The sequence below is a fragment of the Aptenodytes forsteri genome, unplaced genomic scaffold (genome assembly GCF_000699145.1).
Source record: "Aptenodytes forsteri isolate BGI_AS27 unplaced genomic scaffold, ASM69914v1 Scaffold193, whole genome shotgun sequence".
In the NCBI taxonomy this organism is placed as follows: Eukaryota; Metazoa; Chordata; class Aves; order Sphenisciformes; family Spheniscidae; genus Aptenodytes; species Aptenodytes forsteri.
The window spans coordinates 10,795,231-10,819,303 of record NW_008795405.1 but is presented as its reverse complement, the minus strand read 5'-3'; the positions used below and the strand labels follow the sequence as shown (position 1 = coordinate 10,819,303).

The window sequence follows — 24,073 nt, the reverse complement described above, 5'->3', positions numbered from 1 at the left end:
ATTTTGAAATGGCCGATTTGTTTGGTGAATCTCTTTAAAGGCCTTTGAGAAAGAAAAACTGGGAGCTCTTGTCTCGCATTGCTAGTGTTTTGTGTGACCTGTTAAGTATCTAGAATTGTGACCAAGTGCAATAAAATCCAAAGCAATGTAGCAGCCTAAATAAGAGTTAATTGGTTAACGTATGGGTTATAAATACACCATAAAATCACCACATTTATCTTAAGGTGAAATTATCCTCTTACCTTATGTTTTTCAGGAAGTTGGGTCTTTATTGCCTAAGGAAGTTATCTTTACAGGAGAATGGAGATTAAAATTGAATTATTTATGGATCTGAGGGACTCTTCTGCCCTGTGATCACACCACTAAAAGTGTTTTAAAATGTGCATTTACTTTGTGGTCTCTGGTTCAGCTCATGTGCTGCTGTGTGAATGTGTGCTATTCACATGGGACTTTTAAACTGTTATTTATTGCTTCAGTCTCCTGTATTAATACCAGGTCACCTTCAGAATACTTTTATAGACATTTAAAAACAGTCAGCCTAGCCCATTAAATACACTGAATGTCATATGTCACCTCTAAATACTAAATCAAATTGATAACAATTTTAGGTTATGCAGTAGCAGTTAAGATCCATTTCAAGACATTGTACCAATATGTTGCATGTCTGGTTCAATTTTAAAACGAATGCAATGACAAAACTGTGCCTGTATCAAAGTGTTTAAAATAGAGCCAGAAGCTCTGTACGCCTACTGCCACCCTTTGTGTCACCAAAAATGTCATGTCTCCTGGTATTTGAGCAACTGTTTTAACCAGGAAACTTGTTGTTAAACTCTGCATTGTAAATTGTCTGGAACCGCTTAACAGAACATGCAGAAAGGTGGTTTCAGTACTGAAATAAAAGATTGATGTTTCTACCAAATACCGTATCATTGATACATGTTTACTGTCCCTCGAGTGGTTTTTTTAGACATTGCTCATAGTGGGGAACATGTTTTAAGTGCCAAGTTGGGGTAGAGTATACGAGCATCACATTGCTTCTTACACAGTGGGAAACTGCCTTTTCTGTAGGGTATAAAGCCAGCCCCGCTGTCCTCTGAGGTTTCCCTGAGGGTATTGCTGGGCAAATTCTAGAGAGGGTCCAGACCCTCAAGGAGACTGCAGTAGGGCTACTTTCCATAGTAAACCTGGAAGCAGGATGGAAAAGATCAATGTTATACCACGGAGTTTGTAACTTATGGAAAAACCTGGACTTGGCAACAAATGATAGAATATACCTAAAATTATATATACACATATATACTTGGGAGGAAAAAGAAACAGAAAATCTGAAAGTTGACAGTTTTTCTCACTGAACAAAAGTATTTTTGTAGCAAGGGTCTCTGTTCCTCTCTATGCTAACCTGCTCGTGCAGTCACTCAAAATGATGTCATGGAAAAGAAGCCTTTTCATTATCACTTGGAGGGCAAGGACAGCCCAAGAAATAAACTGGTAGAAGAAGCCTTTCAAAGAACTTACGGAAATTACTTAATTGCCTTTTTTTCTCCCCTTCATTTTTCGTCTTTTCAGGTTATGAGGGTGTTTCCGAATTTTTCACAGATCTCCTGAACCACATAGCTGCTGTCCTGCAGGGTCAGGCACCTGAGGTGACCCAGTTAAACCGGAGCAAGCTCCTGGCAGAGCAGACCAGCGGGATCATGGACGAGCGGATATGCTGCGCTAGCACAGGCTGTCTCAGCGTCATGGGAAAAGACTCCTCCTGGATTGTGGAAAGCGAGACCAACAGCTCAGTAAAACTGCAACACCAGAGACTAGGCTGCAACTCGGCAGTGTCCCCCAGCTTCCAGCAGCACTGCGTCGCTACGTTGGCAACAAAAGCTTCTTCTCAATAACTTGCCAATGCCATGGACTGAGAAAAAGCCACAGGGATACAAATTGTGGTCCCAGAACCAGATCAGGCTGTAACAGTACAATTATGAAAAATGAAAAAAAAACAACACAAAACACAACACAAAAAAGCAAAATAAAAAAACCTTTCATTTGATTTAACCTGATTTGCTGATGAAATGGACTGACAGGGGGAGGGCGAGAAAGTGATTCAGATCCATTTCGTCAGATTCCAGTTGCAAATCTGTAGTGAGTTTACACACACGTGGGTTTTAACACTAGTCCTTTCATTGTGGGAGGGTTGCTCTGTCATTTCTATTGTTTTTGTAATCACTGGTGACCAGCATTTTAAAATCGGACCTCATGGTATCAAGAAGATAATAATGTTGAAATGGAGTATATGAATGTAACAGTGCTAGAGATTTTTGCCTAAAATATTCCCTGTTCCCTTTTTCCGGGTAGGCCATTGCAAAAGAAAGCTAAGACAACTTCAGTATCGCTAAACCAAATCTCTTGAAACATTGACCAGTCAAGACGTTGGCAGGTAGCTTGCTGTGAGCTGCGGCACTTTGAGTGGGACAGAGGAGAGTGGTTGTTCAGGGTGCAGAACCGAGGTGACCAGCCCGGTTCCAGCTTTGCAGTTCTTCCCCCGGGCCTCATTGCTTCAGTCAAAAGCAGCTTCTAACCACGCTTGCAGCAGCGACACGTTTGATCCAGACAGGGTGCCGATAGCTAGGTTGCGTGATTTAGTAGATTAAATGTCATCCTTTCAATCGTCTGCTAGTGGTGAAATCCTAGAATAGTTAATGGAAGTAGCTCATCTCTTAGCAGAGAATTTAATTCTCCCTCCATTGCACTTGTGAGGACTCTGGGACAGCTCCGCAAAAAGGCTGGCAATCAGAGCCGCGCATTTTCCTTGGAGCAGTACACCTGATCTATGGATCCTGAGGGGTAACACAGTTGCTACCTTCCACAGATCCATGCTGCTGTGCGTTTTTTTTTTCTTTTGCTAGTTAAATATAAGCAGAATTGTGTACCTTTGTACGAGGTAAAAGTACACAACAGCTCTAGCTTAGAGACCACATTATTTTGTTGCAGGCTGCCAGATGAGGCTGTGTGGTAATTTACAATAGTGCTTTATACTATTTGTAAACTATAGCACAGCCAATTTGTATTTCTTGAGATACACAGTAAACCTAGCATTCACTCTCTATTGCATCTTCTAGCACGGCAGCATCTTCTGCTGTTGAGAATTCCTGCAACTTTTGCCAATTCTGAACACTAAACTGGAAATACCCAAGTCTGTCAGTGCTGAGAATGGAGGCACTATTTTGGTAGACAGAGTGGCCTTCCCTTCCCCATATAAGCCCTAAAATATGTTTAAGAGGGGTGGCGTTAAGAAAATTTCCTTAGTTAAGCTCCTAGCTTGCAGATAAGGGAATTTCTGTCTTTCTATAGCAGGTATTCGTAAAGCATCCATCACTGCAGCATTTAATACCAGTTTGGTTAGTATCATGTGTTAGGTATCTACTCAAAAGGAAAGGATCTAGACCTTAAAGCCCAGGTAGACCATGGAGAGAGGAGTAAACTGTGTAAAAGATGTCACCGCCCTACCTGATGGTACCAGTCCTGGAGGGGAAAAAGTTTTGAAGAGCCTTGTGTAGCAATTCTTTTGTGTAAACAATGGTTTTTCCTTAGGAGAGATTGGGTTTGTTCCCAAAATGCCATTCTTGGGAATTTCCTGTAGCCAGGATCAGATTTTCGAGGATGATTTACACAAGAGAAGATTATTCCACCTCTAGAGGGATTACTAACTTTAAGATAGTTCTGTAGGGACTGGAAGGACCTTACGAGTGTGGTATCTGTCAGTTCCAGGGCGCACATAAATGCAGCCAACTTCCTCGAGCATTGCAGATCAGTTCTGAGCTGGGCATGCTTCACAACCCTTGTATGCTTTCAGGCTGCTGGATCCCACGTTGTCTGCAGCTCGCAGGTCTCGGGTGGTCGTGGTGTGAGTGAGTCAGATGTACATAGGTAAGGGTTTGTAAAAGTATTCATGATAGACCAAACCTTTCGTAAAGCCATGACTGAAATAAAATTGACATCTACAGTTTGGGGTTTCTTTTTGCTTGTTTAAAATAAAAAGTGTTTTTATGTTACATGTGTAACAAAAGATACCCTCAGGAAGGAACTTGCCAGTGCATATTTTTGTATGGTACTTTCTTGTAACCAGCTGGTGGAGTGTTTGTAGACTTGCCTTTTGCTCCCTTTATTACAATGGCTTGGGTTTTTTTTGGTTTTTGGTTTTTTTATTGGGTGGTGGGGAAGAAGCAATGATGTCAAAACTGGGTTAGTAACTCAAGACCTTTCAAACTAAGTATGTTTACATGAATCTGAGTGTTGGATCTAATGGAAATGTCTGTATGCTGTTTCCTAGTTAGAACATCAAATAAGAATTTTATTTTCCTGGCTGCCTTCTGAATTTTGGTTGGCCTATTTTGCACTGCTTTATTTCTCCAAAATAAACTACTGAAATATAATTGTGCATTTTAAACTTGTTTACAAATGATTGTTAGAAGTTTATTTTGTAATTCTCTGAAGGCTTGCAGAAATACTATATTTAAATACTACTTCAGACCTTGGCAGTAACTAGAAAACAAGTTTAGGTCATTGGTGTGATCGGTGACATTTTTCCCATAGTCTGTAATTTATTTTTTATTTATCAAATGTATCGGTATCACTTTAATTTACTAGGTGCAGATACGCAGGTACCTGTTGTGATGTGGCATTACAATAGAGTTTTCACATAAATTACCATGCAATTGCTGTACTACTATATTTCCTTGCAGAAATTATTGTTATGGCTCGTGTACTAGAATGTTGCTAAATCACAGGGGCAAATTGGGAGACCAACTTTTAAAAGCCAAAACTGTACATTACCAAGTATCCAGACATACAGTTACGTTATTGCAAAACATTCAAGCATGTCTATGTTATTAAGCCTGTGCTAAAGTGCTTTTCTGAATTACTGCCTCATCTGGTAAGTTCAGGATAGTTTTGATTTAATATAAGCTTCACAGTAAGTTAGTTAATATTCTGTAGTCTTTTTTTGTAAAGGTAGAGGAGTCTAGTAATATTAGGCCATACCAGAATGCCCTTGCTCTTAAAATTGCAGACAATCTGAGGGAGATTTTCATAACGTCTGTTTGAATTCTGTTATTGCGGGTTAGAAAAGGTTCTGCTGTGTTTTCGGAGGCATAGCTATTATTGCTGTGTTGATGGGAGCAATTATATTAAAATTACATGGTCACCAGTTAGCTGCTTAGGGATCTATTTCTGTTCTGCTTCACTGTTAGAAATCCACAAGAACACCATTAGCTTGGCTGGAATTTCTCCAGGTTTTGTGTCAGCGTGATGGAGGAGATGGGACTCTGGTTTCCACTGTAATTAGGTAGTCGGCATCAGTAGGTGAAGATTTTTCCCTGTTGAAGAGAACTTGAGTGGTGTTATTACTGCCTGCGATGTAAAGCCATCACCATCCTTCCCGCCCCCAGGTGACTTTGCCGCGTTATGCTTGGGTTTGTAGTGACTGTACCAGAACATCCTGATCGTTACGTGAAAACCAACTGCAGAAAAGCAGCCTAACTATGAGCATCGGTGCTGACACTTGTGGTTTCTGTAACGCAGAACTACCACTGGGCCGATGCTGTTTTGCCCTTGGTTAACCACATGTCTGGCTATTCAACCTTTGTGCTGTAGGAGCTGATTGACCGGGCTGGTCGGTAGATAGGATGCACTATTTTTATTAATACTATTCAGATGGTTAGAATGATAAAGCAGTTTAAAGATCTCCATCCTCAACGTGGGAATGTTTGTGCAGGGGAGGTCTGCAGCAGGTTGCTCGGATGGGAAACCACCAGTTTAATTTGTTTTCATTACAGATGAGTACAAATTAAGAACTCGACCTTGAGGCTTCATGAGGTAATGAGGATTGCTCAAGATAAAGCCTCAAGTTCTCCAGATGAACTGCGGGCTGTATCCAGCCAGGGAACAACCAGGTGGAGTAGTGGGTAGATAACAGAGGCAGGATACGGTTCCAAAGACAACAGAATAAGTGGGGCCAGAGGTGTTTGAATTGGCTGGCAAAAAAAGAGTGAAACAAAGGAAAAATGCTTCTGTTGTTGCTGCTTCTTTCCAATAAAAAAATAGCCAGTTCTTAGACTAACACTGGTTTCCCAAAGTCTTTGCGTGGCAGCAGTGACAAGTGAGTCAGGCTTTTTCACACTAGCGTGCAGCCTTGCCTTCCACAGCTGTGCAGAAAATCTTGGATTTTGTTTTTTTAGGGAATAGTCTGTTTTGAGTTTGTAGCAGTCTCCCCATGTGCACACTTGCAGGAGTTCACTTGCAGTACCCTGCTAATTTTCTTTTCCTCTCTCCTTTTTAGTAAGAGATGTATTGATTTCTGTATTCAGTATACAATTACTTTATGGTGTTGCAACTGTGTGTTTTGTAATTAGGAGCATGTGAAAATGCTTTGTGTAGATTAAAATATTTCCTTTAATATAATCTCCTCTCGCTTTCATAGGTAAATGGACACACCGTTGCAGATCACATTGCTGATTCTGTTTGTAATATTGCTTTAATATCTATTTCAGAGGAATGTAACCTCCGGAAAAGTACTTTCCACATCTTCACTACCTTTCCTTTCCCTGATCACTCTGTGTGGATCCAGGCCATCAACACTTGAGCTTTTGACCAGATGGGTTTCAGATCCTCCATGGATTCTGTCATGTTTACGTGGCCAGAAAAATTATTAAAAATGGTTGAAGTTTGAGAGGATCCAGGTGTAAATGGAGATATTGGAGCGATTCCTCAGCAACACAAGCACAGTAGCATCTGTAGCAGGCAAAGGGAATCGTTCTCACTGTGTGCGTGCAGGTGGCTGTTGGGGTTTGGTCCACCTCTGCTGCTGGGGCAGTTTTCCTGTGGAAATAAAAAAATCCACTGTAAGAAAACGTCCTGTATCTGCGATGCAGAAGGAGGGCGAGGAGAGGTAAGGCTTGGGAGTAAAATCCTGGCCAGTGGACATTGTGATACCAGTGGTCCAGAATTTCACTGTGTTTTTTAATAGCAATCTGGGGAGATGTTTTCTTTCTCTCCACCTTTCTTACCCTGAATCCACCAGGGCTGACGCTAGCAGATGCCTGTGGGCCACATGAGCTCATTAGCAGGTGACCTTGCCCAGCGTGCCATGAGTTTGCAGAGGCCTCCCGATGTGTTGGGAAGTTTTTGTTGATGGCCTGGAAATCTCTTAAAACTCCAGAAATAGCTGAAACAGCAAATGGAGTTCATTAAAATCAGGTCTTCCTCTTCCAGCCTTTTTAAGGAAACCCACATTTTACTTCCTCCTTCGTTCTTTACACAGTAGTTTTTAGATATAAATTATTTTAACATTTTTTTGTGTGAAAAGTCATATATACATATATAAAGTTATTAAAAGGTTGAGTATATGTTGAGTATAAAATAGTGACTTCTTTGTTTCAGATGTTAGCAGCCCCTAAAAATGAGTTGCTTATCCTCTTGTAAAGTCAGTGCTGTAAAAAAAATATTAAAAATAAAAGATGTATTAGATGTATCTTTTATTATTTATTTCTGATTCAGTATTTGATACAGCTTGTGTATACCCTTGTGAGAACCACATACTAAAATGCAGTCGTTCTTAAAATGGAGTGACAATTCCTTGGGATCCCAACAATTGTGAGAAAACTGGCCCTCTGGGTGTGAATAGTGTTGTATATTCTCCTTCACTCTCCAGCATTGCTCCCCGCCTAAGCATGGCTGAACCTTGGGGACCATTTTGTGTGTGTGCCAGGTTTCACAAGTTCATCGATATCTGTGTTCAAATCCAGCTGTACAGAGTTAACAAGTGTGTCTTGTGATTTGCTTCAGCCCGGTTCACTATGATTTCTGAAACATAATTCCCATTTTGTACTTAAATTTGTATAGAACTATATAAACCCATAAAAGATCATGGCTTACTGTAAAAACCAAAAATACTTGCTATTTGGTGTCTTCAATTGCATGACTGATCAGATCTGACAATGAAGATGGTGCTTTCATCTAACAGCATTGATTTCAATGGTAATATATTCATTTTCTTTTCATTTGCCAAGTACCTGTCTTGGACAATGTTTTGGTTTCAACAGTAAAGCAATATGCAGTAGGTATTGTGGCATTATCTCTGTAGTTGTTTTGAAGACAGAATTGTCCCTTTCCAACACGTAATGAAAATAAATGCCTTATAACAAGTTCTACTTTGCTTTCTCTTTATGAGCGGATAGGGCAGTGAGGTGAGCAGCTCATTGGGGAAGCCCGTTTCCGTGAGAATTTGGTTTTCGCATTCTTCCCCAGTGCAGTTGTGCGCAGTACTTTGGACCTTCTTGTACCAGCAAGATTTGGTTTGATTGCTCTTCTAACACTAGTGGGAAGTCGGCTATTTTTATCTTACTATATAACACAGCTAAACATCACTGGGATTTAGGCTACTGCTGTACCTAAGCATTTATTCCTAGTGTAGGTGTAGGCTTCTGGGCTGATTCTTCCTTCATCATCCTGGATAGGGAATTCTTGATTTCTCAAAACCTAGCAAGATTTTTAATCAGGACCCAGTTTTGGCTAGTGCAGGAAAAATAGGTATCTCGCCCAGCAGCATTAGATTTTGCTAAGCAACAAGCACTCTCGGCAAGGGCGCTTATGTAAACACTGCCTGGGGATCGGTGCTTGGTGTCAGCCCCAAGGCCAAGCCCTGCAGTGGTGAGTTGAGAGACGCCATAGAGCAGAGGTACAGCCGGTCGGAGGGCCAGCATTTACCAGCTGGTGAGGCACCCTCCCAGGCCCAGTGCTCAGGCCTTGAACTCTGTCTTTCCCTTTGAAGAAAGTCCTTGGGTCCCAAATGTTTGTGATTACTTGACTATCCAATTAAGACAGTATTTACAGTAGCTCCATCAAGTAACATTATTTTTCCTCTTGTTGATTTTGCAGCAGCAATAGATAAGTTCTGTCTGCTGCTGCCATCCTTTGTGGAAAAACTTGTTTAACTCCTTTGGAGATGGCTGCGTTTCTATGGTGGGTTGTTTGGTTTCTTGGGTTTGGGGTTGGTTTTTTGGTTTGGGGTTTTTTTTGTTTTGGCGGGGGTGGGATGGGTGGCTGAGGGTTTCTGTGAATTTATTGTGACATGTAGACCTGAGTTTGCAAGGGGTTGTATGGGTGATGCTACCGGCAGAGACTCTGCCACAAAAAAAAAAAAGGAGAAACTAAATACAACATTCAGATTTAAATGAAGATCAGTATGTAAAATGTGACTTTTACAGCTGGATTAACTTCCTAATAACTGACGTTTCAGTACTGTTTCTGTGGAACAGCTTTGGTTACACTTCTGTTCCTACGTGCATTTCCCTGAGGTTAATGAGAGTGCGATCTCCTCAGGATGGGGTTGAGAGACTCGCACCTCGCTCCGGTGCACTTTGCCCAGCCAGGCTCTCGCCCTGTGCCTTGTGCTGGCTTGCGCCCTGTGCCGAGGCACCTTTCGGGCCATGCCTCGGCCTCGCCGCCGCCGCCTCCTGCCGCTGTGTGGCTGCCCAGGGCTGGGGGCGAGGGGCACTGCCCACTCAGCAGCTCCTCCAGCCCTCCCTGGGGAAGCTCACCTGGTGGGTGGAGGACAGGTCTGGACACCCAGCGCCTCCTGCACTGAGGGGACCCCACGCGCTCACCTCCAGTGCAATTCACTCTATGGGCCAACAGCACTGATGTTTTTAGCAGAATAAAGGAAGATGTCGAGTTCAAAGCCTGGCAGCTGTTCCCTGAGCATCTCAGCTGTTCCGTGGGCTGCAGGTGATGGGAGACAGCTGAGCTTCAAACTGAGGGGTGAGATACAGCCCTGGCAGTGGGATGCTCTTTTCCTCTCCTGCCGATACACATAGAAAGTCTAAAATCTTATGATCAGTGTTCAGAGACTTTTGGGGCAAGCTTCCTCAGCCCAGGCACCACCCGGTCCTTCAGCGTGTGGCCTGAAGCCCAAAGGATGGGGAAGGTTCTGCCTGTTAGCGCTGTGCCAGCAGGCCACCACGGCTCCTGCAAGCCAACGCACAGGAGGGGCGTCCCCTCAGGACCGGCCTTCACCTCTGGGGGAACATAGAGCAGTAGTTTTCCTTATGACTAGCCTATTTGTTACTTTTTTTTCCCTAACCCACTCGTGCGTTGTCCAAATAGCTTGACTTGGTCAAGTATTGCCCTAGTGTTTAAACTTCTAAACTGTTTTCTCTCTGGTCAACCCCATGTTCATCAATGAACTATGGGTGTGACCCACATCTCACTGAAGCACCTGGGACACCCAGCGCCGGGGCTGGGCTGTACGGCATTGCCAGGCCCTGGGCGGACAGGGAGAGCCCCGCAGTGCTCGGGACCTCAGGGCGGTGTCCTCGATGCTGGGTCTCAGCGGGCAGCACTGTTGGAGCCTGGGTAAGGAGGGAAACGCCACCACAGTGTGTCTGTGGTGAGGGGAGGCCTCCATTCCCCCTCCTTCTCTGCCAGGACCGTAGAAGCCCTGCAGTGTGCTGACGACCGAGACTGAAGCTGCCAAAACGAAGGAAGGAACCCACTGCAGTTTTATTTTTCCTTAGATAATTTTTTTATATAGAATATATTACAGTCAGAGTTCTCAGCTTTTAATCAAAAGATAACAAGTTATTGCAGTTTTTTACCCAGTGAAACTACCGGTGGAAGGAGAACTTTCTAGAAAGCGGTCTTGTCTTTTAAAAAAAAGAGGGAAAAAAACCCCACCTGGACAGAAAATAGACGTGTAGGTTGCGCTTCGCGCCCACCAGTGCCCAGCAGGGCAGGTGGACATCCGTGTGGACAGGGGAGCATGAGGTGAATAAGCGGCGATAGGCACAACACTATGGCGAGGGAGGCAGGCCTGGGCGCTAGCGAGGTTGGTTTCCTAGGCACGGTGCTTCTGCTCCGGCTTAATTGCTTTTAAATCAGGAAATGAAAATGCAGTGGAGAGGGAGGAGGGCGGCGGCGGTGGCTTTCACCTGCGTGGGGAGCGCTGGGGCCCTCAGCCTCGCCTCAGCTCGTGCAGCTTGTGGGCAACGCGCTCCAGCTCGGCCTCGATGGCGGCCAGGCTCTCCAGCTCCTGGTCCTGCAACGAAAGCCCGGGACACGTGTCAGCAGCTGTGGGTGCGCAGCCCTCGCCCCCCAGGGCTATGGAAAGCCTTGCCTGGGGCTAGCTGCCAGTGGTGGCACAAGCACAGCCACGTCTTGCCACATCCCCTCAGCCCACTCCTGCATTTGACCCTCTGGACAGATGCCTGTGCGCAGCACTAATTAGTCCTGTCCTAAAGTTAAATCGCTGCAGCTGGTGATGGGGACAAGACATGCAGCCACCGTCCTTCCCCAGCCCCGCTGCCGGGCAGGGCAGCCCCTGACTGGTCTCTCCCTCCAGAGCATGGGGCTGGAGGGAGATGGCTGCTGGGGAGCCAGGGCTGGGGCGGGCACTGCCAAATGGTACTGGGCGCCTGCGTTGAGGCAGTGGTGTCAAACCGGGACAGGCATGGTTGCCTGCCACCTGCGGCAAGTGCAGCATGTGCCCTGCTCATGGAAGGGATGGCAGTGTCCCCTCTCCCCTCGCTGCGCTGGGTGTCCGCATGCACCTCTGGTACCGGAAGAGGCTTTTCCATTTGGGAAAATAGTGACTGAGGAAGCCATCAGTTTAAAGGCCTAAGCTGCCCATCGCTTGGTGGCCTTTCTACAGCGGCTCTTGTGTATCTATGCCGTCACCTGAAGCTATTTTATTTAGCACAGGTACTCAAATTCTTAACTGCGTGGCTTTGCCTGAACTCCGGTCATACACAACTGGCCCTGTCTCACTGCCAGCCCCAGCCCTGCCTGTCCCTCACAGCTGCCATCACCTGGGACTCACTGCATACCACGCGCTCAACCAGCGCAGCAGCAGGCTCCGCAGGAGCAAACTTGGGGCTGTTGATGCTAAAAGTGCCTTTTCCTGTCGGCAGAGCTGAGGTGATGGCCCCTCTCCTGTGCAGAGGGAGCAGAGCCTTGCTGCTGCCTGCAGCAGCTGCCAAGCACAGGCCGATGCTGAGCTACTGGCCTGCACTGTATGTGGCTGGTGTGAAAAAAATTATGTTAAAAAAAGTCATTTTTCACACCCCTGAGCTATTTTCCTGAACAGGGAAAAAGTCACCCTGCCCCTCCGCAGGGCCCTTGACTCAGCCCCTGGGAAGGCTCCAGCTACAGCAGTGTGACAGCAGCTCGGGGTGCCCGCCAGCACCCAGGGGACCTGGCCTGAGCCCAAGCGGCTGTTCCAGTGTGTTTTGTTTGAAGCGGGTCAGGGAGCAGGCAGCTGAGGTTCACCTTGCTGGAGGAGAGCTTTGGCTGCAACTGGAGCCCCCAGAAAGTGAGAAAATAGCACTGTGCTGAGATCCTCCGCAGCATCCAAAGAGAGGAGAGGTCAGACCCAACCACCACCTCATGCTGTGCCCATGTGCCCTGGCTCGCTCCTGCCCGGCCCTGCAGGCTGAGCCCCGGCGAGCGCAGGGAGCAGCACTCAGCCCCCTGCTATGCCCACGCTGGCCTCACTGGCCAAGCCACGTGGCCAAGTAAGGAGAGGGGACAGGATGGCAGCTGCTCTGGCAAAGCTGGAGCCTGTGCCTTCCCTTCCCTCACTGCCGGGTGCCTGGTCTGATGCCTCCTCACTGGCTCCCAGAGGCCCTGATCTAGTTTAAAAAAAAAAAAACCAAAAAGCTTTGTTGTGACTGTAAACATAGCAGTTTTGCAGTCTCGGCAACCTCTTTCCCAGTCCCCGTTTGGAGGCTGAGCCCACCACCTTGCAGACAAGGTGCATCCCAGAGCCACTGGCAGGGGCAGGTGGAGAACAGCCTTCTTGGGGGAGAGACCTGGGACGTGAGCAGATGGTGGTGAGGAGGCAGATGGGGCAGGTGTCCACCTCCTTGGCAGGCACCCACTGCATCCCTGCTCGGAGCTGAGACGCTTGGCTTTGCTTTGAACCAACACGACTGTAGGTGCCCTCTCAGTGGGGGATGCTGATGGGCGACCTTTGGGCAATGTTTTGGTGCATAACTAAGGCAAGAGGGGTGTTTTGGAGGCAAGAGAGCTGCAGCAAACTGGCTTCGCTCACCTGCTGCCCCAAGTCTGCTCCCAGGCACCTGATCATGCCTTGTCCCAGAGCAAACACCCGCAGAGCCCATGCCCAGCCCCGCTGTCCAGTCCCCTGCACTATCCCAAATAAACATCCGTGCCTGGAGCTGGGCCTCAGCACAACGGAGAAACCGTCACTCCTGGCTGCTGGGGAGGTGCTGAGCTACTACATAGCATCACGCGAGATACCAGGGAAGGAGGTCTCTGACTTTGGAAGCCTGGCTCAGATGTATTCCCATATCTATCAACCATTTCCACTCCAACGCCCCAGCTCTCTCACCATGGCCGTGCCCCTGGTTTACCTCTGTAGGAGGTCTGACACTACTGACTCTGTCCCTGAGCCAGGGAAAGCATTCCCTTTGACTTGGGACACAAGACCCACCCCCAGGCTCCAGATATAGCTCTGGTCACCATCTCCAGCACAGGCCAGCGCAAAAGTCCTGTCACATTTTTAAGACTATCTGGGGCAGGGCATGTTTTTGCACTAGTCACTAAAACAAGGATAAAAACCAAAGGCACAGCCAGGTGCAAATCTCAGTAATACCTAGGGCTGAATGACTAAAAGGTCACCAAGCATCTCCTTAACGTCACAGAGAGCCGATGCTGGCAGCGTAACACCAAGGTACCATCCACATCTCCAAGCATAGTTTGGATTCCCAAGTAATAACCAGGCAGGATTTATTCTTAAGCCAATGTACACCAACCTCCGTTCTCCTGTTAGCACTGCCTTCCTCATCCTTCTTTTCTTCGGGCATGGGAGCAAGCGGGAAGCCTCCTTCACTGCTGTCCTTCTTCGAGTGATGCTTCCATGACCTTCTCACATCTTCCTCTGGACTACTGAAGTCATACTTGCGGGACCTAAATGCCATTTTCATGGACCTGTCTGCGTCTTCCCCACTATCATTTTCCTCCATGCGCTTCTTTGATGTCAGCTGCTTGGCCAGCTCATCCATTTTGTTCCACCTCTTGGAGTCTTCCCACTCCCTGGAGGATTCCTCCTCCATCTCCTCACTTTTGGCATCCCTGGGCTGGAAGGTGTCCTCCTCCCCCTGCATCCCCTCATCCTCCAGGCGATGCCTTCGTCCTCTCAGTGCCCGGGGCTGCTCTTCCTCCTCTTCCTCCTCAGAGCTCTGCCGGTCTTTGCCAAATCCCAGAGCATCATCGTTATCTGAAAGAGCATTAAACACAACAGTAAGCACAAGTGTTAACCTGGTTACGCTCCACCTTTGAACCAAGCCTTCAGGGGTGATGCGAGATGGGTTTCCTGACTTAGGCCCATTTTCCCAGGATTCTGGAAATACCTGCTCTCACATCACCATGTCAGTAACAGGGCTTGGAGGTAGCAGTCAAAAACCATGTAGGACATTCAAGAAAAAGAAATTAGTTGTCCCCAGGTGCTATGAAAACTGAGCAGCAGGCGGCGAGGCAGCTCCCAGGCCTGCGTTACCCGCTGTGCGTGGGTCCATGTGGTCAGGTGCTTGTGGGGGGGATCTGGGTGGCTGTCGGCAGGGGTATTTCTGTAAACCCAGTAAGCACCTGCCTGAATTTTTAGGCTTTAAAGCCTCTTATCCATCTGTCTCAGTGCTCTCAGCTCACCCTGGGTAGGTATCAGTGCAGTCGTCTGGGATACGTACTGTCGTCTCCCTGCATCTCCTCCGCCTCCTCATCCTCCTCAGCCAAATCAATTGACCTCTCTGCTTCGGTAGGGTCCTCCTCTGCAGCATCGTCTCCTCCATCATCCTCCCGCTCCACACGTTCCCCTGCCACCTCCTTGCTCTGCTCCTGGCCCTGCCTGGATGGCTGCTCTCCCTCATCCTCAAGCTCCAGGCTGTCCCTGGGGCCTCTGGGCTGTTCCTCTTCATCCCCTCGCTGCTGCTGCTCATCCTCGCTGAAGTCTTTGCTGATGTGGTTGTCCAAAGCTTCGTCTTGCTGGGCATCCTCTGTGTTGCTGATCTCGTTGCTCTCTGCTTCCTCCCGATCCTCTTTCTCACCAGGGTTGGCATCCTGTGGCCTGTACTCCCTCTCCTCCAGTCTGTTTTTTCCCTCCTCTCTTGAATCTTCATTTTGCTGGGTTTTTTGTGCTGCCGGTTCAGCCAGGGACCCCGTGGGCTGCTCATCTTCAGGGCGCTCCCCTGCCACATCTGCAGAGGGGGGAGCAAGAAGCAACACCTCTCCTGAGAGCTCATTTCACAACCAGCAAAGCCCGTGCGTTTCTTAGGGAGCTTCAGCCCCGCTCAGCAATCTGCTTAACCAGCCCATGGATCCTTTCACAAGTCACTTCAACATATGCTTGTATTCAAGCAAGCCGGTGCTCTCACTGGTGCCTGGTCTCCTGGAGAGACTCGCAAGGCTGAAGTTAAACATATGCTGAAGTGCTTTGCTGCGGCACGGTCCTCATCACCATCTCTTGAGATGCCAGCAACAAACTTGCCCCGCATGAAACCAGATTGCATGTAAAATGAAATGATTTAGGATTGTAATATGGCACTTGCACAGCTCTCCCTGCTCTGAGTGCTGCGCTAACATCGCATCCTTATTTCTCCCACCAGGTTGAAGAGGGAGCCAGCGCTGTTGGCAGGCGAGCCGGAGGGAGGGGGGGGCTGGCTCTGCTTCTGCAAAGCAGCTACTCAGCAGGAGCTTAATGTGGGCTGGGTATTTGTTCTTGCTAATGTCAGAGACTGGCTTCTTTTAACATAATTAGCCATAGAAATTACTTTGCAAAAGCAACGATGGGAGGGGTAAAGAGCAGTGGGTAGAGCCAGACAGGTATGGAAAGGCGAGCGCAGCCCCAAGCAGGGCTGAGGAGTGTGCTGGGGTGGTGAGGGGTTGCAGAGAGCCAGTCACACAGGGCTGGTGACCACCAGTGACACCGCGCTGGTGTCACTGGGCTACCTGAGGGCCTGGACAGCCCAACATGCCACGCTTCATCCTCATACAGTCTCCACACTGCTGGAGCAAGAGGTTCAGGTCTGCCCTGGTGGGAGGGAGACCCAGCACCACCAATCCTCTCTGTTGGCTTTTGGCCGTGCTGGCTGCAGCAGCAGCCCCCAGCGGTATCACTCCTCATCGCTTTGGGCAGCTTTGGGCGATGTCACAGCATCGCTGCACTGCTGTGGCTCAGCCACACGTCCCAGAGCCTGCTCGAGACCCTCTGCGGGAGTGCTGCTGCTGGACGAGAAATCATCTCACCCCACATTGGCATCGTCTCTTCCTGATGTGGAAAAGGGAAGGGGCCAAACCCTCCTTTCCACTAGACCCTCTAGCCAGGCCATAGAAACCTAGTGACAAGGGAAAATCCCAGCTGAACATGGTCTTTCCAAGATGCAGATGTTTTGTGTGGGTGTGTGCACTGTGTGTATCCCAAGTTCAATTTTCTCTTCAGAGACCCATAACCTAATAACTTGGATGCCTGGAAACAAGGGCGGCAGGAGCAGACCCGGATCGCTCCTGCCTGTATCACTGAGTTTTTCAGTACGGGATTTCCCTGGCTGTGACTCATTTTAAGCATTAGGAGTGAGTGATGGTGTTGGCAGCAGGGTGGAAAAGATCAGTATCAGTTTGGTAACTTGACCATCACCAGTTATTATAGCTCAGAAATTACATGTTGTTTAAGCTGGTAAATAAGAACAAAGCAAACACCGGGTGCTTGTGTGTGTCAGCGGCAGCATCAAAGAAGATCCCTAAATGAGAAGCAGATGGACATATCAAGGCTGTTAGAAAGAACATCCTTGTTTACAGCCTGACCTGGATTTCCTGGGGGGAGAGGCTGACACTGACCTCTCTGCTTGTTCTTGTCGTTCTGACTTTCAAGGACTTCGGAAAGTTCATCTTCGAAGCCACTGTTTTTCTTCTGCTGCTGAGTTCGCTCATTGGCACCTGCATCAAGTAACAAAAAGTAGGGAAAGACAACAGCCCCTCCTGTGTTTCAGAAAGTAGAAGTAGGAAAGTAGTTCTCTGCCCTTTATAATTATATGCATGTTTTCTACAATGGACAAATCTGCCAAAGGGAGCTGCAAGGAGAAGTGAGACTGGAGGATATGTGAATCAACTGCAGTAACAAAGCCGCCATCAAAAACATCATCTGCACAAAGAAAAAGGTCTCTAAACAAACAGAGAAGCAGGGTTGCTAGGAAAACTAATATTGATGGAGAGCTAGGGAATAAGAGATGCTGAATTGCAGCACGTTGAGGCCAACAAAAGACTTAAGCATCAGAGTATTGAAGGATAAAAATTGCCTCCTTCCAGATGCTGCCCACGTACCTCTGTTGAGGTGAGCACTGAAAGCCCCTGTGCCCTCCTGCCTGGTCGTGGGGGCCTCTCTCCCCGGGCGCTGCCTTCCCACCACTCCCCAGGAGGGAGGAGCAGCATTCATTCCTGCTCCGAGGATGGTCCAGGGCCCCAAGGCCCCACACCTTAGCCTCTGGGATTATGGAGCCAGCTCAACAAAAGCAACAGCCTGGAGAAAAAGTTGTCTGAAGGCAGCATGCGCTGGAGGTCAGAGCGCAGCTGTCCTGGCAACCAGTGCTCCCCAGGCAGCCCCATCCCACGGGAACTGCAAGCCAAGCAAGCCCTGTCTAACCCAGTTCACGCCCTGCTTCTATGCCTTAATGCAAAGGCAAGGACCGACACTGCCAGCCCAGTGCTCTCTAGCCCTACATAGGGCAGAGCTGGATGATGTGGTCTCTCCAGCCTGAGCAGGACCAGCTCCAGCCAGCACAGAGGAGACCAAGATAAACACCTTCACTTTTCACTTGGGCTACATGACTCTCCCATCCCCAGTCACTGTGATTTGTAGATTAGAGCTCATATTACTACAAGACAAAATGGTGTGATGGGCTCAAGCCAAGGAAAGAGGGGAGCAAGATGCACCTCTGTGAAACAAGTCCCTTCACGTGGACTCCATGCTGTATGGCACAGCCTGTCTGATAGCTGAGCGCTCCCCCTCACAACCCTGGTGTGCCTGGGCAGCGGCATCCCAGTGCACTGAAGAGGCCCAGGTTTCTTTCTTCTGGATCATCACAGCATCCATGGAGCCTGTCTGGGGTCACTGCCCGGCTGGCCCCTCCACCACTGGGATTTGGGCAGTGATCAAACTATTGCTCTGGGAGCTGTATGGGGCTCTCTCCTAATCTTGACTTCCTGAATTTTCCCTCTCCCTTCTCCCTGTTGCTTTCTGTGGCTTCCCTGCTCTGAAAGCAGTCTGGTGACACTGTCTCCCAGCCATCCCTGACAGCTGTGCCACACAGGAGCAGGGCACAGGGATGCCCTGGCGAGGGAGGACTGCCAGCTGGGTTACCCTAAGGAGGAGGGGGGAAGGTCGGGAACTGCTCTCCCTGCAGCCCGGGGAGAGCCCTGTTGCAGCCTTAACCAGGCCACCCGGACAGAGGGGCCTGCACTGGCTTTGAAGTAGCCTTGCCTGGGACCTGCACACCAGCTCTGGGGACCTGGGCACCTGCGAATAGCCCTTTTCCCCCTTGCACACCCCTTTGTACAGCTCTGTGCTGCTGCTGCTCCCACATTGACAAGTGGTGAGCTGCACACACCTCTCCAAACCAAAGGAACTTGCATTCAACCTAAGGAAGCCAACAGGAAAATCCCCATTAGGGGCTTTCGTTGGGGTCTTTTAGGTGCAAGTCCTGCTCGATGCTCAGTGAGGCTTCCCTTCTGCCACACCTGGGTTTAGTGCTAGACTCCACCTGCACAAACAGTGAAGGTTTTCTTGTCTTTCATTCTAGCTTGGGAGCTGGTGGTTATTTGTTGAATTAAATTACAGTATTTCCTTTTAGGGTTCTCCCACCCCAAAATGCCTATACTCTGCATTGCCACCAAGTTACATTGATAGTCATTTAAATCATCAGATGCATACTGGAGTTATTATAAGCAAAATTCCTGTCCCCACTCACCCAGTTTCTACTGGAAGTCCTGGAACTAGATTTTCTAGGGCATATTTATATAATGCCAAATTAATGTAAAATACAAAAACCCCCAAACAACAAAACTGTGCAAGGGGCTACAACAGATGAAACCCCTCTTCCCAAATAACTGTAGTGAAACTGTACCTTGAGCCGCAATTTCCTGAAGTTCCTTCAATAAATTTTGGTGGCGAAGGATAGAAATGATTCGTTCATCTGCAATAGGGGAGACTTGGTACAGAAGGTGGTCAAAGACAACCTCCCTCCACGCCCAGGAAATGAAAAACAACCCCAAATACCACCTCCCTCTTGGTTTACTCTTTTCTCTCCCTTGACCTGATTTGCTGCCATATCTCTTAACCATGTGGTTAAGATGACAGGAAGGTCCCATGAAAACCGGGCAGCTTCATGTCACCCAGTGCCTCCCCCAGCTGTGGTGCCAGCATGATGCATGGCCTGGGCCAAGCAGTGGCTCCGTCCCTGCTTCTGGGGTCTGGTGCAGCCTGGTAGGGTGACCACAAGGAAGGTGAGTGTGTCAGGGACCCCTTGTCAGGTGCTAGAGCATGTGTCAGGGCAGGACCAGCCCCTGCTTGTGTCTCTGCCAGATCTGCTCTTGCTGATGCCCAGCGTTAAATCTGAGCCAGTACCTCCTCTGAGTGTTTCTAGGCATTCCTCACTGATCGGCAGGGGGTTTGGCTTCGATAAAGTATCAGAGATGACCTCTACAATGCACTTCATCACCTAGAAAGAGACAAAAATACAAATTAAAGCACTGCGTTATTGTCTTTTTTTCCTAAATCTATTTGTTACCAAGGCTAAAACACAGCAGATGATGGCACAGATCTCTTGCTTTTCTGGTCATGCCAGAACTGAATGTTCGGTTCCTGTTTTACCTAACGCAGGAACAGAAGGTACCTCCCGAAACTGAGAAGTGAGCAAATGACACATGGCAATGGAAAGAGTTTCTTCAACACGATATGCACTTCAGCTGAGGATCTTACGACTCCAGCCCATCCCAGAGGTTGGGCGCATCAGGAGATTAAAGGGGATCTGGATATATACGTAGAGAGCTAAAAATCATCCTCTTTTAAGTCAATATATCTCAACCTACACCTCATAAAAGGGCTCAGTGGGAGGTCATAGAGAGCAACAAGTGGTCAAGCTCTTCAATAGGTGACCGTGAAATCTTGCCAGTGATTCAAGCCCTGAGAAGGGCACTGTAGTTAGACTGCAGCCAGGCATGGAGGGTGACGTGAGGCAAATTGTACTTTTAAACATGGATGAGAAATACTGCTCTCAAGCCCTAGAGAAGGACAAGTCACTCTGGAGAAGTGTTTGACCTCATGCTTGAGTGTTCAAGCCATCTATTATAGACAGGAAGAGCTGTTCACGGAGGCAGGTCATCTGAAAGCAAGGAAGTTCCCACACTTTCCTCCAAAGAATTTGCAACTGCCTGAGGCAGCTTCCCAGACAGCATGAACTCTGGGCCTGCCCTTTCCAGCAGCCCTTTTCTTCAGTGTAAAATGAGAAACATTATTTATCTAGTTTGTCGCTTGTACTGAGGCTGCAGGCCTAGCTCTTCACCCATGCAACTGCAGCAACACTAATCCCACAGGGATCACCCAGTGCTGTATGTGTGGTAGGAGAATGAAAGCCAGGGGTGCAAAGCCAAGGTGGCACCTCTGGCAGGGGTGAAGGCACCCTCACCACACTGAGACACACCACAGGAGCCCTGCTGTACAGTCATGGTAGACCCAAATGGTCACACAGGAGAGAAAGCAGCATTCACTACAGTCCAGTGCCGGTTAGTAGTGCAGGAATCAAGCTGCTTAGTTCAAAAGGATGATTACTTATAAAGCAGCCCAGAAAGTATGCAGGGCTCACAAGTGCCTGTGGAAAAAAAGAGGCTAAACTGAAAAAAAGGATACAAGTAAGCCTTGAGGGCAAAAAATTCACTCACTCAACCTCTTTCTTCTGGTGATTTCTGCAGGCAGCCCTAAGAGTCCTGACCTCCCTTACAAGGTGCCATTCTCAGGAGAGCAAAGCATTTGGGCTGCAGTAGAAATTAACACAAGTCAGCAATTCCCAGTCATCTACAATGTTGCTCATTCAAGCAATCAGCTATATTCATTGACCAGCCAGAATGGGCAAATTTTCACCCTGTGTAAGGAGAGAATTATGCTTTTGCAGATCACAGCCATAAAATGCTGAACTCTTAACTATTTACACAGTTTGAGGGGATTGCCTGCTGGATTGAAAATGTTACAGGAAAGAACTAACAAGAAGAAAGCAGGGAAATTTCCCTAGTATCATTCTCCTATACCACAAGCAACCCATTAATATTGATTTTAGATTACTTTGAGTCACTTCACTCTACTATTAAATAGAACAAACCCCAGATTCTGATACTTTGCTCCCACGTTTTCCAACCTCTGGAGGCACTTACTGCAGCTGTATTCGATGCAGCTTCAGAAGAAAGGACTTTCTCAGCATGAGAAACAAGAACCTGGTCCAATGAAAGTCTCTATATAAGCGTTTTGAAGACTTCTGAGCTGATTTAAGGTCTTTGTCTGGACACAAAGAAACACATCAGTCACCACAGAAATAGGGCCAACTCTGTGGAGGAACTTTGTAACATAATGAAATGAAGAGTGCAGTCATTCCACAACACTCTCCTTGACTTTTTGTAAAAGCAAGTCTTGCAGAGTGAGACTTCACAAGGTCACGAAATAACAGCCTGCATCAGGAAATGAAGGAGATCCTTTCCAAATGAATGTAATTAATCCAGTGCAGAAACTCGGACTGGAATTTTGCCATAGCTATCCTTTAACTGTGAGCATGTAACTAGATCCTTAAGAGCTGCTCGTGCTGTCCCTACACAGAAATCTCCAAAGGATCATGTCCTTACAAGGATAGACTTCACCACTTTTGAGCTCGGCTGTGCTCAGGCCCTTCTGAAATGTGTGCTTGTAAGTGGGAAATAGTGTCCTTCGAGCACAAGAGTGGGCAAACACCAGAGATGTTGTAAATGTTTTGGTCGTGTTCAGCTCCCCACAGAAAGCCCTTGGTGTAAGGCAATTCTGATGAGCTACCCAGGAAAGGACTGCATACCCATTTCACAGCCCTGAGCCACCCACAAATGGTGGTGGCACAGAACACGTCTAGAGTAGCATGGTGTGTAGGAAGAGCTGCGGTGCCCACTGCTGTACCCATGTAATGATACCCCTGCCCTGGTCTGTCCTGTGAGACCAGGACTTCCTTCACTGAAATGCTGTATCTCAGAGGGCGGTGAAGGCAGAAAAGCCCTAATGGCTCCTTCCAGTTGCAGCAAAAACCAAAAGAAAGGTGTGGTCTGATTTTGCTCTCAGCTAGAGCCTGTGTCGGTGCAGTACCCAGGGAGGTACAGGCTTGGGAGAAAATCCTTCCTCAGTGGAAGCATTCCCATGGAGTTGCACCAGCTTCCGCAAAAGCTAAATGTGGCTTGCTGGCAAGCGCCATGTTTTACACATACAACACATTGGGGAATAGATCTCACAAGGAAAATTTTGGAATTAATGGATTGTCCCACCAGATGCCCAATGAGCATCCCATTCTGGCTTGGCCAGTTGAAGGGGCAAGTGCCTGCCCTGAGTCCCCTTTCTCAGTTAGCAGCACACAGCCTGAAGCAGGCACCCAGTGGCTCACAGCTCATGGCTCAGCCCCAACAAGGGCTAAGCAGGCTAAAGGTCTTAACAAAGCAACAGCTCTCCAGGCCCAGGCACATCTGACAGGACACAGGGAAGCATATCTCATGGCGCTCGACCTGTAGGTAACAACAAGCAGAGACACTGTACAATGGAGCCTGTGGCTGAAAGCGACATGAATGTGCCCTCCCCTGCTGCTGCCTGGGGAAAAACATTATGTGGCTAGAAGATTTCAGGAAACAAAGATGTTCAAGAAGTAGGGGGGAGAAGGCTGGCGTTTCCTTTCTGGACGTAAAATTCTGTAGAAATCTTAATCTGGGCAGCTAAGAGATCAGATCCACTGAAAGACTATAGGTGTTACAATATCAGGAAGGGGAGGTCTGTCACAGATCAACACAGGCAAACACACCTATCCAAAGGAGCCAAAGCCCGTTGGGAGTGCACATGCTTGCGAAGTGCAGCTATGAACATGAGAGGTATGACACAGATGTATGCACAGAAGTCTATAAAAGAAGGCTGGAGAGGTCAGCCAAGTCCCACACTGCTTGTAGACATCCAGACAGGCTGAGCAGTAGCTGAGGACAGATTAGCAATCTGAGAGTAGCCAGTTGCCTATTTTTCAGGAAGACGCATGTTTAAGTAACACACCACACACATACAAACACAGATGTATACACCCCCCCAAACACACACAGTTCCAGCGATGCCCTTTCCTGAATCACATCTCTCCCCACTCTCCCCTGAGTCACCTCCTGTTGGGAGCTTTGAAAAGCTGAAAGTAGGAGGACTGTGGAGGGTTATACCCAACCTCCATCCCCAGCCTCACCATTCTCCAGACAAGCTTGTTTGGTCCCTCTGGTACATCCTGAGGGGCTTCCCTCCTGCCCAGGTGCCCAGAAGTGGATGCACAAAGGGTAAACCCTGGAAGGGAGGGAATGAGGGCAGATGGATCCTGCTGTAGGGATCTCATGCAAATCCCTGGCACTTCCTACAGGGCATTTCAGCAGGGGCAACCAAAAGCCAGCCAGCTAGGTGGAGGTTAAACATCACAGCTTTCAACTTCACTTGCCCCTTCCACTACAGGCCCATCCTTACCTTAGTGTCCCCTTTATTCATGTCGTTTGTCACGGGAAGGGAGATGGCTGTAAAATGAGGGGAAGGCAAAAAAAGAGAGCTTGTTATTCACCTCCACTGGGAGACAAGCAGAGAAATCCTATCCTGCTAAAGTGGAGTGGAGAAGAGGGGCATCTTGCTCTGGTGGAAGTGGTCCCTGGGTGCAGCAGCTGGATATGTACACTGTGCCTCCCTCAGCCTTCCCTGGGGAGAGGGAAGGGAAGGGAAGGGAAGGGAAGGGAAGGGAAG

General features: G+C 48.0%; 2 protein-coding genes across 2 annotated transcripts in view; one reads left to right on the top strand and one right to left on the bottom strand.

The window, feature by feature from the left end:
• Positions 1–8,192, top strand: part of ITPK1 (inositol-tetrakisphosphate 1-kinase) — a 192,402-nt gene extending 184,210 nt beyond the window's left edge. Inside the window, exon 10 of the mRNA XM_009280953.1 lies at positions 1,567–8,192. Within this exon, the coding sequence (XP_009279228.1) occupies positions 1,567–1,889 (323 nt within the window). The 3' untranslated portion in view covers positions 1,890–8,192. The remainder of the gene's footprint in view (positions 1–1,566) is intronic.
• A 2,807-nt stretch (positions 8,193–10,999) lies between these two features.
• CHGA (chromogranin A) overlaps positions 11,000–24,073 on the bottom strand; it is a 14,140-nt gene continuing 1,066 nt past the window's right edge. The window contains exons 2-8 of the mRNA XM_009280791.1: positions 23,807–23,853; positions 19,676–19,769; positions 19,176–19,244; positions 16,894–16,992; positions 14,751–15,257; positions 13,821–14,284; positions 11,000–11,083 (exon numbers count right to left, since the gene is read on the bottom strand). Of these exons, the coding sequence (XP_009279066.1) occupies positions 11,000–11,083; positions 13,821–14,284; positions 14,751–15,257; positions 16,894–16,992; positions 19,176–19,244; positions 19,676–19,769; positions 23,807–23,853 (1,364 nt within the window). The remainder of the gene's footprint in view (positions 11,084–13,820; positions 14,285–14,750; positions 15,258–16,893; positions 16,993–19,175; positions 19,245–19,675; positions 19,770–23,806; positions 23,854–24,073) is intronic.